Raw genomic sequence first — 15866 nt, 5'->3', positions numbered from 1 at the left:
TTGCACTGGCATCACACACTGACAGATCGGAGAGCTGCGGAATGAGTAGCATCTAAATAACTTCTGCAAAGAGCTCCAGAACCCGATCCATTTTCTTTAGGCTTTGTAGTAAAACATCCCGTTTCATCTTCTGCTCATTAAAATGCCCGGGACTAGATGAAGTACAAACAAATCATGTTCATTCAAGTCCAGTACTTAATGTCCTTTACAAACTATAATTTCAAAATCAAAGCACAATCAAGCCGATGTGCCTCTGGAGAGAACACGAAACTGGACATTTTAAGCAGAAACACAATTGGATTTAATTTGATATCCCAGCAAAATAACAGATTGTTCAGACACTTTGAAAGTATGTTTAATTTCAAAACTTTTATTACTGCATTACTTTCATTTATCACCATCCTGTTTCTCAACACCATCATTGTCATGCCTGCAGATGATTGCCAAGTAAACACAGAGTTATTTCAAGCAGCTCTGTTATTTCATTTGATTCCACTGCTGCTCATGGTCTGGGCTTTGCACACTCCCTTGCCCGGCGACTTCAAAGGCAGATCCCTTGTACGTTGCAACACACTGGTCGTTCCGTGCGCAGGTCGGGCTGAATCTGCTCCCACACCTTCTTTTTGGGGGTTCAGCTCTTTGTCTGGATCACCTGCAGGCAAGACGTGTGTTTGATTGCATTAGAAAACTCCTCTGTTGTCGGCTCATCCATCACACATGAAGGATTTATAGATCTTTCATAGCAAGCATACAGTGACTACAATCTAAACTACAGCTGATACAAATTGTGAGCAAATGACCGTGGTTTATCGGGGCCAATTCCAATTTCATTCCTCCCATGTGAATCATGAATAGTCACACTTTCTATCATGTTCTATTAGCTTTTATAAATCTGCCGTTTGGTTTTAAACTTTATTCAAGCATCTACTCCTAACCTTCTCAGAGTGGAAATATGCATCCAGAGAAAACAACTAAGTGAGTTTCTAACTTCACGATGCCTTTGTTTTTGATGCTGCCCAACATTGTAATAAATGACAGCCGGTACTGGGCGGCTTCTGTCTGGTGTCAGATTTGTTTCTTCCTCTCTACATAACCATCCTCAGGGTATGAGGAGGACACACACATGTTTCATTTCCTTACACTGCCATTTCTGCCGGTGTACGACCCAAGAGTGGTAACGATCAGTTTTGATCAGAAGTGTGAAGGAGGTTTTGATGAGCAACTTGAGAACTCTCTCTGAGAAAGTTCAAAAAGAGGTACTGCGCCCCATTAGTTGGAGAAATGTAGCCAAATTACAATCATGTTCTCACACTGGTAGTGGATTTGATGTAATTTAATCTGAACCAAGGTGCTTTGGTGGGAGAAAAAAGGGGAAAAAACATATTGCACCTATTATTTTACCCTGTATCGGTTCAGAAAACAGTCTAATTTTGTACTGTTACAAAGAATAACTCAACACCACGACAAACCTATCAAGTTTTCAGAGGATGGTTTAAATCTAGTATTCATAAAAATGAGTGCAGCCTAGAGACGCTTAATTAAATCAAGTAGCTTTCAAGTGGCCGGGACATGTGTACTGCAGGGATGAAAGCCTCAGCTGGGCTCTGGGCATTCGACCACAGATCCAACTTCATCACATCCTCCTCTTCAGACTCAAATCCCAACCATACCAGCCCGTTGGCGACAGTCTTACAGTTTGGACCACATTGATGGGTTGAGTTTTAACGCTTCAAAGGAGGGACCTTGTCTCCTCTGTATGGTCTAGTTAGTTGATGTGTAAATAAATAGGGATTTTCCAAACGTATTTACATTAGTAGGATTTAAACAGACTATTAGGACACTTATCTTTCCGACTGACGATTAAAAAAGAGCAGCTTGCATTCCTAGCAACACGCGTTGATTAAGCAGTCACAGGCCATTAAGCCACCACCAAACAGAACCAGGGGGTCCTCTAACGAGAGCTTCAGTGGGGATGAGGACGCATCATGATTGGTGTTGTTTCTGGCAGCGAGAAGGTTAAACAACACCCTTCATTTCCCAAAATAGGAGGTTTTTCGTGGAAACTAGCCTGGAAACGTTTTACAGTGGAATTCATCCATGACAATCATTGATCGTCACTCAGTCCCTGGTGTCTGTACGGTGGGAATTGGTTGTAACTGTTGGAGCTATTCAATGATTTGATATCCGTAATTATGGCCCCACGGGATATTTAAACATTTATTTTCTTGCTGTTTTCGATAAAGATAAAGGGCTAATTATTTAGTGTCATTGTGCTTTTATTTTGAAGACACCAGGTGATTTTGGACAGGGTCATTTGTGCGATTAGGAACTGACAAGCGCATATGTTTATTTGAAGACACAAACCAAGCAGCAGGCATGTCATGTAAACCATTGCTCTTTGTACTGTAGTTGAAACACGCTGAAAAATAAACTACACAATTGAAATTCTTGTCTGGAAAATGTGAATATTCCCTGAGTTCGATTTTCCATCTGGTGCCTCAGCAGCAGTTTTATTTTGAAACTGGTTTTTGATGTATTTGTTTTTGGTTTAAGCTGCTGAATTAACATTGGAACTTTTTGCAAATAATGAATCTGTTTTTGAGTGTAGAGTAATCTTGGTACCTGGGAAGCCCTGGAAGGTGACTCTGTCCCCTGGTACTGCTCCACTCGGGGGGTCGAGGATTTCCACCTTGTCTGGGGAGCTGGCACACATCACCATGGCCTGGGACACCACTCCTCTCATCTTGGCTGGCTTCAGGTTACACATCAGGACTGCCATGCGGTTTTGCATCTGCACGGAGGAACAGAGGATTAAATACATCTTTTACAGCCCATATGCCCTGGACAATACAGAAGATTACACCCAATTTAGTAAAGCTAAAAAAACACCTTTAACTGATGTGGTCTGACAGAGAACTTCATAATCCAATACAAACAATAATTCCAATCTCGTGACTTAAAATGGCGTTGTCAGAGGTTTAACCAAATCAAAGCAAGCAAGAAACGTTTTAAACGCGAGCCTGGAGACCTCTGCGGCTTACCAACATTTAAAAAAAGGCCAGAAGTGGTTTCTGTCAAAGCTGAGGAAAAGAGAAATCCAGCATTCCTGTAGATGATGTATACCAGTCCTTTTTGGAGGGGCATCCTCTAAGACAGTGGTTCCCAACCTTTTTTCCCAAGAGCCCCCCCACATGACACACACACACACACACACACACACCACACACACACACACCACACACACACACACACACACACACACACACACACCACACACACACACACCACACACACACACACACACAACACACACACACACACACACACACACACACACACACACACACACACACACAGGGGGGGGGCGCAACAGCGGTAATTAAAGTTTAAAAGTCTCAAAATGCTACAACTACTGTCACAAACTAGATGAATGTGAAGTATGTTGTTAAAGGAGGATGAAAGCATAATTAAGGAGCACTATTGGAGTGACTTTGATGGTTATTGGACTCAGGATGAATTCATTTGGATTCCCGCTGTATGAAGAAATTAAAGGACGGCGCGGAAGTGGAAACAATTCACAAAGGGATTAAACTGTTTAAAACACATGCTCAAAGTAAGCCGGATTTTGCCGATGTGTTTATGTGGATTCAAAAGTCGTAAATAATCTACAAAATGGAGGAGACCGATCTGATCGGAGCAACTGTGACAAATAATTCAACTGAAACCGGCATGGACAATGACTATGTTTTTAAAAATGTGCTTATCCAGAAAAGCCTGGTTTGGACACTTTACGGGCAGAAGAAACATTTCTATTAAAGAAAGAATTATACATTTCTGTCTTTTTATGCCTTTAATATATTAACTTGAATTGTTATTCAAATTAATTAATCAATTATTTTTTATATTTTATTGTAATGTAGAGACAAGGCTTTTAGTGACAATCATGTATTGCTTTACAATTATACGTAAAAAAAAGAAAAAAAAAAGTCTAATATGATTTGGCCTCAAATCATCTGAGGCGTGGCGCCCCCCAGGTTGGGAACCACTGCTCTAAGAAATCTAAAATCCCTCATGTTGCTTGGACGGGGTTTTAGTAGTTGTTTTTTTATATTTAATCTCAAGTCAGGATAGTATGTGAATGTTCTGTAACAGACTTTATAAAACAAACTGTTAGACTTCAGCAATGCTTAATGTGCACTGTGGACGCTTAACATTTATTTTATGATTATCCTGTCTCCTTTTATAACAACCTATTTTTATCCGGGAAGTACAGACACTCAAGAGTACTGCCATTAAATCCAAAAACAAATCCTCGTCACTCGTCTGACAGAAATAAAAAAAATGGATCCTACAAATAAGAAAGTTAAGAATGAAGGAAAGTAATGACTTGATTTGAGACTGTGAGTAATGGACCTATGCAGACAAACTAAAGTCAGCATTAGTTTCTCCTTTCTTTCTCTTAAAGAAGGGAGAGAGGGAGGAAGGAGGAGGGAGGGCGGAGGGAGGAGGGAGGAGGAGGGAGAGGAGGGGGGGAGGGAGGGAGGGGGGAGGGAGGAGGGGGAGGGGGGAGGGGGAGGGGGGGGAGGGGGGGGGGGGCAGGAGCTCCAACAAGCCGTGTAGGACAGAGAGTGAATACACAAACTATACAGAGATGCTGTGAGAAACCAATGTGAGTTTGGAACATTGCACAATATAAATGTATTCTAGTCGACCTCAACAATGGAATTATGATCAGTAGAAATGGCCATGACATGGGACCTTTAAGACTGTGCTTTAATGTTTAATGTTTGTCTGTGCATGAAAACAAGTATCTTTGCATAGGTATGGTAGCTTTTCTTGGCAAGGTTTGTTACACATGATTTCTGCTAGCATGTGGTGCCATTTAAATGATATACACTGTCTACATGCAGTATAATGCAGAAGTGTAAAGCACAAAGGCTCCCTGGTCTAGATATAAAAAAGGGGCAAATATAAATATACTGTTGACCATAAAAGTAACTCATGTATAAATAAGTGTACTCCAAGAGCAAATCATAAATGTGAAAGCAAAATAAACACCAATACACGATGGAGATCATGAATGGCCATTAGTTACATGAAGTTTCTAAGCAGCACTGTCAGCTAGTTTACCTAAGAAGTAACTTTAAATGGACTAATAAAACGTTATGATGACCCTGGTGAGCCGTAAATGAATACGTACAGTATGTATACAGCACTGCCTCTATGTCTAGTCTCTAAAACAGAGTCTCTGCGGGGAGACATAAAGCTAATATGAAAATCTAATTTGTATTAAAGGCTACATTTTCCTCACCACAAGCAGACCCTGTAGGAAGCCAGCAGATGTTCTTTTTGACATCTACATGCTCACGGGCTGGAATCTATAATAACTCAAAATTCAATCTAAATCAACGAATGTTTTTTAATCTCTCCACATATTCTGGATTCTTGCGGCATCATGTGACCAAGTTTTGGAAACCAACATCTGTTAATTACATGGAATATTCCAAAAATGTCATTATCCCACCCTGCAAATTGCACTCGAATGACACTTGACACTAGGGCTGGGCAATATATAGATATTATATCCATATAGTGATATCATAGAGATGTAATTTCTATGTCAAATATTTGGTTAAAGGGGACCTATCATGCAAAATGCACTTTTTGATGTCTTTTATACATAAATATGTGTCCCCGGTGTGTCAGGGAACTCACGCAGCGTCAGAAAATAAAACCCTCTCTCTTTTCCTCCGTACCCAAATCTCTAAAAACGGGGGTACAACGGAGCTGATCCAGATTTGCGTCCGATATGACGTAATATCGGAAATGTGGACCCACGGCACTATCAGAAAGTTGCTATCAGAAACAATGCCCGACTGTTTTGGACGTAATATGGTCGGTGTTTACATTAGCATGGCTAACACTCAGAGCTAACCTGTACTGGAGAGCATGTGTGTGAAGAAGCAGGAAATAAAAAGGAACTCACCTTGTGGTATAACCGGCAAGAGAGAAAGCCTTTGAGCTCCATACTGTTTCAGAAGTAATCCTTGATAATCCATGATATGGCGTTTCATCACGGCAGTATTTAGTTTAGACAGTAGCTGCCGGGTCCCGCATGAGCTCTTTTTTAAAGCTTTATACCCAAAATCAGCACTTTTGAAACAGGAAGTGAAATAGAGGGATATGAGGCATGGCTAGAATGGGTGACCTGTTTGGTATTTTGAGCAAAACACTTTTTTATATATTTTTATATATCTGAGACCTAAAAATAGCATCATAGGTCCACTTTAAAGCATCAATGGTCAAACCTCCAATAGGGTTACAATATCGATATAGAGGAATATGGTTAAAATATTGTGATATATGATGTCCGAGCCATACATTAACAGTGATGTTCTATCGTTTTAGATACACGAGTTGTACTGTACCTGCTCCAGAGGTATGTGATTGACCAGCCCGCTGACCACTATCCGCGGAGAAGCCTCTCCCACGTCCACCTGCTCCACATACAGGCTGTCTGCGTCCGGGTGCTTCTCAGCGGTGATTATACGTCCAACACGCATGTCCAGACGAGACACGTCCACCTTGGCGTCTTCTTGACTAGGAGCAGCCTGCTTCTTCTCTGCTTTCTCCCCTCCTGGCATACACAAAAGGCAAATATGGTTATACTACACACTTCACATATGACATTTTAAATAACAAATGATTGCATTTCATCTGTTTAAAAACAATGTTTGTATAACGGTTTGTTTGATTTGGAAGTTTCCACACAGAAAGTCCGACCATCATCGAGCCATCCATCATGTGTTGGTAAGGTTAGGCATCTGTGAGAGTTTTCATGCTATTACTTCTAAGTGTGCGTGATTTTAGAGGAAATGTTTGTTTTAAAGCACTGAGAATATTTCAGACCACTGGTATCACTCAAAGGGAACATTTGAAAAACAAAATCATAGCTGTAACAATACCGGGCATCTGTCTGGAATCTGACTTAATTTCCTCCCATAAATAAAAACCAAAGCAGCCAATGACAGGCCTCGGGGTTGTATGCGTTTCAAGTCAGCCGTCAGTAAATAAAAATATGAAAAGGAATAGACTTTCTTTTCCACTTCTTCCAAGAAATGTGGGGCTCATACCTTGACTAAATGACGATACCTACTTTTGGCTGGGTGCTAAGTGATCCAATGACAGAGCAGAATAGCAGATGCTTCCTCCCGAGAGACGAGGTACCTTTCACTCGCCTGCTTAGCTTTCACATTCATTCCACTGGGTCGCACTGATCAAGTGACCACACAGTCTTAAATCATTGGTCTGAGCCAAAACCAGCTCTGACAAATTTGAATTCCAACCTCTGTCTTTAATATTGGACATTTATTCTCCGTGTGATCAATGCTCTGACGCGGTGACAACACAGCGGTGTAAAACATTACACTAAGTCACTCAGACTAACAAGTGATGACTGTAAGGAGGGGGAACACCGTCACATACATGTCTGAACAACACCTTATGAAGAGAAATAAGTGACTGCCATACCTCGCTAACATCTGGGTGTTATAAATTCCTGAAACTGCAATTTGTCAGTGTTTCAAATCTTGTTCTAATCCTCCTTGTCTATGCCTGACAGTTCTTCTCAGTATTCCAGATAGGTAATTGCTGAAATAAATCTAAAACATTTGGGTGATTTACTGCAAAATAATTGAAATTCCGTTGCATGGATTTTCTTGTTTTGTATTCTGACTGTATAATAAATGTAAAATGCTTTATTTGACACAGGGACACTTTGGTTTTATAATGGCGCCCTAGAGTGACAAGCGTCAACGAAACATTAAATCATTCTCAAATTAGATTCAATTACTGGATTAGACAAGAACGCCTTGTCACAAATGTAGCTTGTAATTCATGGAACTTCATAACAAATGAAACTTCACACAACGTCTTCATACTGAGGCCCGGAGATCTTGAATCCATTAGGAAACCGATATTTCTGCCTTACATCCATCATCACCTGATATTGGGAATTCAAGTGGAAAACGTGTTTGGAGAAGTTCAATTGAGTTTGTAAGGACAGAGCACAGCATCTGTAGGACTGAAAACAGTTCAAAGAAAAATAAATCAAAGGACTGAATGTATCCTACAGGGTTCAGAGGTCACATTATGGCTTTAATATTGTCCGTCTTGCAAAAACTAATAACGAAATACAGACCCACGTTAAATGACATATCTAGAGGGGTTTAAAGAGGCCCTATGCTTTTTGGGAGTTTTCCCTTTCCTGTTGTGTGCATGTAAATGGTCTGCAAAGACTAAAATCCCAAAGATCCCCTCAGAGGGAGTTAGTCTCCCACACCCTGCCTGAATCGCCTCCATTGGACTCCTTTGTTTACTTCCATAACATAATGACATCACTATGTAACACTTGCACTTCTATTGGCTAGCGTTACAACACATTGTACGTGATAGACTAAGGGGCGGGACATCTCGAAGTGGTTGACGGAGCCGGCCAGCTAACCAATCAGAGCAGACTGGGCTCTGGTTTCAGACAGAGGGTGAAAAGAGGTGCTGCAGCACAGGCAGTATGAGAGAAATAAAGAGCTTTTTGAACACTAAAGCATGGAGACATGTCACAGTAGAGATATAAAATACAAATATGAACTCGATTGCAGCCGCTACCTTTTTTCTCTGGCTTCTTCTTTTTACCCTCGTCTGTGGGAGGGGGGCTCTGGACAGCAGCAGCAGCAGGGGAGGAGGCAGGTGCTACAGAGGGTTTGGGAGGGGTGGGCTTCGAACATTCAACACTGTTGTCGCCCGATGGCATGGGCACTGCCAGCACTACAAGAGAGAACAAAAAAAAGTCATAAAAGTCAGTAGAAATAAATAATAAATAATAATAAGTAGAGACTTTTTCCAAACTATCTTGCGTAAAGTTTTCAAAATGTTGTGAAAGTATGAAAAGTTATGATTATAGCTGTGAAAGAGATCCTTTTCATAACAAATACGCAAGGTGAACTGTTTCCTAGTTGCCCCTTTTCACGCACAGAGCTGGTTGCATCAACACTGAGCTTTATTTACACACCTAGTGGGAGGACTGCTCTCTGCAAACTGTTTGGATGGGAAAATGACACAGTGTTCAAGTTGATAGACACAAGGACACGGAGCCCTAAAGGAGGGAACAATGTCCCACAAAAGCTCTCCAGAAAGAAATAACCCCTCATTTCAGGCGCCTGATGTTCGAGTGCCTGCAGGATCTAGTGCCTGAGTCTGAAAAACATCGGTCTGCAGACGCACCACCGTCGCCCGAGATGCTTTTAATTACCCTAATTCTATGTTAAGACCTGAGATCAGGACCTTTTGGGTTTACCTTGGAATTATGGGTAACAACCTCTTATACGCCTGACATTCTCCTTACGTTTTCACGTTATGTTTTTGACATTGAAAACAACTTTGTACACACTACAGTATATCACATTCTGAGGTCATATGGTCATATCATATGAAATCCTTTCACTTTGTAATCCTCTTACAGCTCTCAGTTTTGCTTTCAGACCTCGAACCAGACTTGCTGAAGGAAACAATGAAACATTTAGTAGCTAAGATGAATTAGCTAGACAATTTGCGCTCATGTTTGCAGTAACAACTTGATGAGGTGATAATATGACAACCAATATAAGCCCACAGAATGAGTGCACCTCAAACTTCTGTGGGTTTGAACAATGCTTGTTTTCAAACGGACTTGTGTTCAACTTTAAAATGGTGTTGAAGCAAATTTGATACTGAACTTGAGCCGTCACAGTTTTTATCCCTTGGCGGCAGAAGTGTACCGAGTCCCTATTATATTTGAATCAACTCAAAAACGAATCAGCGATGCAGACTGACATTCCTTTGAGAAAGATTTATATTTATCCGTGTTGTGATTAAGCTAATGAATGCAACTTAGAACGAAACGCCAAAAATAAACATCCCACAATTAGTTACAGTGTTTGTCTCGGGTGAATTGAAACACATTCCTTCTACGTTCCAACACTAACATGTTGAGTCCTTTAAGATTTGCTTATTTCTCCCAGCCCCCCCCCCCCGCCCCCATGTCACTGGAGTGTGTTTCCTGGAAAACATGAAATGTTTGTTAATGATCAGAGCGGTTGGTGTCAATGTAACCGGCACAGAAATAGCTGACATGTTGTCCTCGTCACCCTCATGGGGAATCGTTCAGCACTATGGCTGCTTATAATAAAAACAAAAAGAGATCTGGTTATAATGGACAGAGGCGAGAATGCACAAGATGTTTTCATTGATAGCAGAACAAACAATGCGATAATGAACATCACATGTTTTTAATGTCACATAACCGCTTCTATGACTGGACATCAAGATGTTTTGAAAAGTAAACAAACATTTGGACTACAATGCAAGTTTTCTTTTCTGGGAATTGAACCCTACATACCTCCTCTCTTCTTTCTTTCTTTCTTTCAGTCTTTATTTCGAACAGATTAAAAAATAACAAATGTGAAAAACAGAATTCATGGTAATATTAATACCTCCTCTCTTCTTTTCTTTTTCCAGCAGCTGTTTTTTTAGATCGTCAATGTCATTCTTCAGTTTGGCATTCTCCACCATCAGCTTCTTCTCTTCTCTGACACTGGCCTGGACGACTGCAGGAAGGAACATTAAAGTCAGCTCTCAGCACTGGAAAGGGTTTTCACTATCCCACAGGACCTTTTAAGAACTGCTGAACTAGAACAAATGTAATATTGACTAAAATTAAGTGGCGTATAAATCTACAGTGAGTCTCTTTAGGACTTAAAGAAGCCAGGATTTGTACATTGAATTAAAAAAATAGTCCCATGGAGTCTAAGATTATATTTAAAAGTGTATTATTTTCCTTTTTGGAATTATATTGCTTGCACCCGCTGTGCAGGTCAAAACGACTGAAATAGAAACTCGCTCATTACACCTTTTTAAAATAAGTTACATAACTCCACCTTATATAAAAAGACCATATATACAAAATTACTTATTTGTTAATGAATTTAAAGCCAATAAAAACGTGAATTTAACGCCTAAAGTATGAGATAATAGGCGCATTCACACTGCGGTACTTTTCCCACAAAGGTTCATGTGAACTTAGTTCATGTGAACTCTTTAGTTCGCATGAACTAAGTACAGATCGCGTTCACACCGGAATAAGTCCCTGAGGGAGGATTAGGCAAATGAAGCCGCTGACGTCACTTGTTCTTCTTCTGCTTTGGGTTTACTGGCAGGCCGCAAACCACTTCACGGCGTATACTGCCACCCAAAGTCCCCGGCCGGAAGTCCCCGGAGTTGGGGACTGGCTTCAGTAGAAGCTGCTGGGACTCCCAGCAGCTTCTACTGAAGCCTTCCGAGTAAATCGCCAGAACGCCGACACCTCCTCATCTCCACCACTCCCATGTTTTATTTTGTGTTAGTCTCTCTGCGCTGGGCTAATGCTAATGCTAATAATGCTAATGCGAGGATAATAAAATGGCGGCTTCACAAAACCTTTTGGGAGTTTTGCGGGGCGTGGTTTGCAATCCTTCCAGCCAATCAGAAATATAGCGCTTTTCTCACAAAAGAGCCGCTCGAAAGTCCCTGCTCTCTAGCAGGGACTTTCGAGAGGGTAAAAAGGTTCACATGAACTAATTTTAGTACCGGCTCTTTTTGGTGTGAACGCGATAAAAGAGTTCACATGAACCTTTGTGGGAAAAGTACCGCAGTGTGAAAAGGCGCTTTCACACTGCGGTACTTTTCCCACAAAGGTTCATGTGAACTTAGTTCATGTGAACTCTTTTATCGCGTTCACACCAAAAAGAGCCGGTACTAAAATTAGTTCATGTGAACCTTTTTACCCGCTCGAAAGTCCCTGCTAGAGAGCAGGGACTTTCGAGCGGCTCTTTTGTGAGAAAAGAGCTATATTTCTGATTGGCTGGGCGGATTGCAAACCACGCCCCGTAAAACTCCCAAAAAGTTTTGTGAAGCCGCCATTTTATAATCCTCGCATTAGCATTATTAGCATTAGCATTAGCCCAGCGCAGAAACGCAGAGAGACTAACTTATGGCAACACAAAATAAAACATGGGAGCAGTGGAGATGAGGAGGTGTCGGCGTTCTGGCGATTTACTCGGAAGGCTTCAGTAGAAGCTGCTGGGAGTCCCAGCAGCTTCTACTGAAGCCAGTCCCCAACTCCGGGGACTTCCGGCCGGGGACTTTGGGCGGCAGTATACGCCGTGAAGTGGTTTGCGGCCTGCCAGTAAACCCAAAGCAGAAGAAGAACAAGTGACGTCAGCGGCTTCATTTGCCTAATGCACCCCCAGGGACTTTTTCCAGTGTGAACGCGATCTGTACTTAGTTCATGAGAACTAAAGAGTTCTCATGAACTAAGTTCACATGAACCTTTGTGGGAAAAGTACCGCAGTGTGAAAGCGCCTAATGTGCCTATAGTAGGCTGATTCAACCTCCTTTTTTTTTTGTTCTACCTAAAAATACCTTGGAATTACCTTCAGAATGACAATCCTTGTAAATTTAAGAGGCAGTTTCCCAAAAACTGGGGCTTCAGGTTTCTCAAAACGGCTAGTACTCCTAAAAGGATTTCACACTTAAATTATGAGACCGCAAATATGAAGGAAAGCAGCTCTTCAGCCAGAAATGAATCCCTCATACAGCCAATACAGATATTTATCAGGTACCTCACTTCCTCACTTGAGCACAGCAGAAGGACTTTTTGAACAGAACAAAGTGTATGCAGAGACATGTGTGCTATCTTAAACCTAGATATATATGTTGTAAGACTGTGGCTTAATGAATGGGCCCTGTACAAAGTGTGTGTGTGTGAGTGTGTGTGTCTTACTGGCTTTCTCCTTCAGCAGCAGGACTTGTTGTTTGAGGTACTCGATGATCTGGTCCGCCTCAGACGCTCGCTGCTCCAGCCTCAACAAGGGATTGTGTCCTGACATCTTGAACAGCGAGCGAGCTAAAAACCTAACGAAAAAAAAAACACAATTCAGCAATCTCAAAACTCCAAAACAACGAAATGCAAAAGCTGGAAAATATATTGAATTTAATACATTTCAACTTGATGAAATACAATCCGTTGGGGTCTTTGCTTTTGTTTTTAAAAGGAGGTACATGTTGATGCTTTACGCACACAAGTAGAACGAAGACTTATACAGTTACCCCAGAGCCGTATATCTATTCAATGTTATTTTAAGTTTTTCTCAAGTGACAATGAACATGTAAAAAAAGAGATGGTAAGTAAGTACTATGCTTAACATGTTTGGAGTTACATTTGGTTTGGTTTGCATTCCAGTACAACGCCACCACAAACTACAGGCTCTGAAACGACCACTGAGTAAAGTCAACCTCTTTTGTTGAGACAGTCTCAACAAAACCTGAACATCTTAATTATCGAGCTGGTTTGTTTTGCTAGGCTGCCCTATATGACAGCATTATATTGTACAGGGGTTTCCTATTTTCTGAAATATATCATTATATATATATTATTCATTATATAATGTCGTTTTGGGACGTTGCCAAAAGTGACAAAATCTGATCTTGCGTGCTAAGACATATTCATGGTTTCCTTTCATGATATCAGAAAATAAATAAGCTACATTTGAATCATAAATGATACCATTTGAATATTTTCTGCATTATTTCAGTGAAGGAAAACCTGATTGGTGGCTCGATAAGTTACAAGAAAAACGTAAAAAAACAAAACAAAGTATTGCGTCTTCCTATTTCTTTCATAATAACAAGAAGTCCAAAGTGACATATAGTTTATCCTTTAAACCACAGTAAACATCAACATAATTTGTTTTGGATCTTAAATTCAAAAGGCATTATCCACTCTTGGGCCACTCGACCCAAACAGGGTAACGTTCCTTTATCATTTTGAGCTGGGCAAATTACTTCTTGCAGAAAGAGGAAAAGAAGGATTTTTACGAGGCTGAGACATGGAGAAGAAAACGTCTTAATCATATTACAGGGAGGCGCTGCAAAACAACAGCTGGCTCGAGATGAAAACAAAATGTTAAGGGATGAGGAAATTAGAAACACAAAAGAGCTGGAGTTGATCAAATCAAGGATCAAAGCATTGCTTTTGGAGAAACTGAATTGATTTAAACAGGCCCAGTGTTGGAGTAATGACAAGAGCCACAAAAAGGCTGATCTCATCTGGATAACCCCAGAAAGGGATTCTGAGGCCGAGGCTCGGTCGGCAGCATATAAACATGACATGGTCATTTCAGCTTTTGATTTCAGATGGAAAAAAGCAAATGTGTTTACAATGTTAAAGTGAAAGAGACTTTCAGCAGCCGTCAGGATGAAATTACCTTTCTAGGCTGAATGAAAATCAAAATGTCTTCGATTCGTCTACAAAAATGCGACTGTAAACAAGTGTACTGCGCTGTACAGGGGACAGCTGTCATCCAACTGGAGAAGGCATCTGCAGTCTCCTAAAAATAGTCACGACTGGATAGCTGAGTTATAGCGCTTTTATTAGCCCAGACAAACATTTTATGTCTACATCCCCTTTCAAATCACAATATCAAAGCTAATACTGCAGACTAACAGGTGGTTTGAATCAAATCTGTTACACTTTACCACCATCTTCCTCTTATATGCCGCTGGTATGAGAACGACCCACCAGGATACAAGTGTTTCCTCTTTTCATGCTTTATTCCCATAGTAAACATATACGTGTAGGAGGATACTTCCCTACCTGTCTGCTAGCCAGACCATTATACACGCAGACAAAGCAGGAAGCCAGCACCACCTTAAGGTACTAGAGGGACCTACACATTTAGACTTTACAGAAACTATACAAGGAGTAGTCTTTAGCACCAGATATACTACATTTAAGTATGTTTTTAATGCACGGGCAAAGATCTATCAATGTGTGAAGAACAGTAACAACTGAGCAATACATTGAGCATTATTATTGACAATAATAAAACAGCAATTACTGTCTGTCTGCATAATAAACTGTTAAACACCTGGAAACATGACAAAGGAGAAATAGTAACAAGACTATGTCCATGGTACCTGCCTTCATGATCTGGTTATGTATCTGTTGATAGTATAACATGTCATTATAATCACCATTGTCCTCTGCAATATTTTCTACTACCTTATTTTTGTTAATCAATAAGAGGCATGGTTATTGCACAGACGTTTGTATTTAGAAAGGTGCCAAAATGTTGGATCACAAACAGTAAATTCATTCATAACAATATATAGTACACATATAGTACAACTGAATATCTGTATAAGGACTTATATTAATACTGGCTCCTGTTAACATGACCTATATCTAGAACATAACATAGAGATTAGGACATGCAGTCATTTGCAAATCACAGTAATAAAACAAATTGACATGCCAACCATACACATAAATGGCTCCTACAACAATCTTTTTACAAATTGAAGCACTTGGATTCAATGTGATTTGTAGGGAATGGAACAATCATTTGTATTTAACATTAGTAAACGTGAAATTGAAACATGTTGACTTTATGCTAACTCTCATGTAGCTAGCCCCAATAAGCTAACTAGCACGACGGTTGGTAAGGTTAAACGTTATGGACGGGTTATGATCAGTTAGTAAATGCAATGAAATAAAAACACAGAGATGTATGAAACTTACATTAACTCTGAGCAGCTACCTCAACACGTTTCAGGGGAGGAGGGGGCTTGACAGTTGCTAGTCCTGCTAACGTTACATCAGCTAACTAACAGACAGGCAGCTAGCCCCGTAGAGGCTGAATCAAGCCCCTTGAGTAGATCTCTACGGTATGCGGATGTAGCTTTTATATGATTGACTACCATCCACCTGTTCTATAGATCGGATATTGTCACAG

General features: G+C 40.6%; 1 protein-coding gene across 1 annotated transcript; it reads right to left on the bottom strand.

The window, feature by feature from the left end:
- Nucleotides 1–339: 339 nt before the first annotated feature.
- On the bottom strand, nucleotides 340–15807 carry aimp1a (aminoacyl tRNA synthetase complex interacting multifunctional protein 1a). The gene is given in 10 exon segments (XM_034230208.1): nucleotides 340–533; nucleotides 535–579; nucleotides 581–628; nucleotides 630–652; nucleotides 2623–2791; nucleotides 6429–6637; nucleotides 8665–8823; nucleotides 10527–10640; nucleotides 12854–12984; nucleotides 15653–15807. Coding segments are annotated over 10 exon segments (951 nt in total). The 5' UTR covers nucleotides 15655–15807; the 3' UTR covers nucleotides 340–482.
- Between the last annotated feature and the right edge of the window lie 59 nt (nucleotides 15808–15866).

This window comes from Gymnodraco acuticeps, unplaced genomic scaffold (genome assembly GCF_902827175.1).
Source record: "Gymnodraco acuticeps unplaced genomic scaffold, fGymAcu1.1, whole genome shotgun sequence".
In the NCBI taxonomy this organism is placed as follows: domain Eukaryota; kingdom Metazoa; phylum Chordata; class Actinopteri; order Perciformes; family Bathydraconidae; genus Gymnodraco; species Gymnodraco acuticeps.
This window is presented reverse-complemented; position numbering and strand designations above follow the sequence as displayed.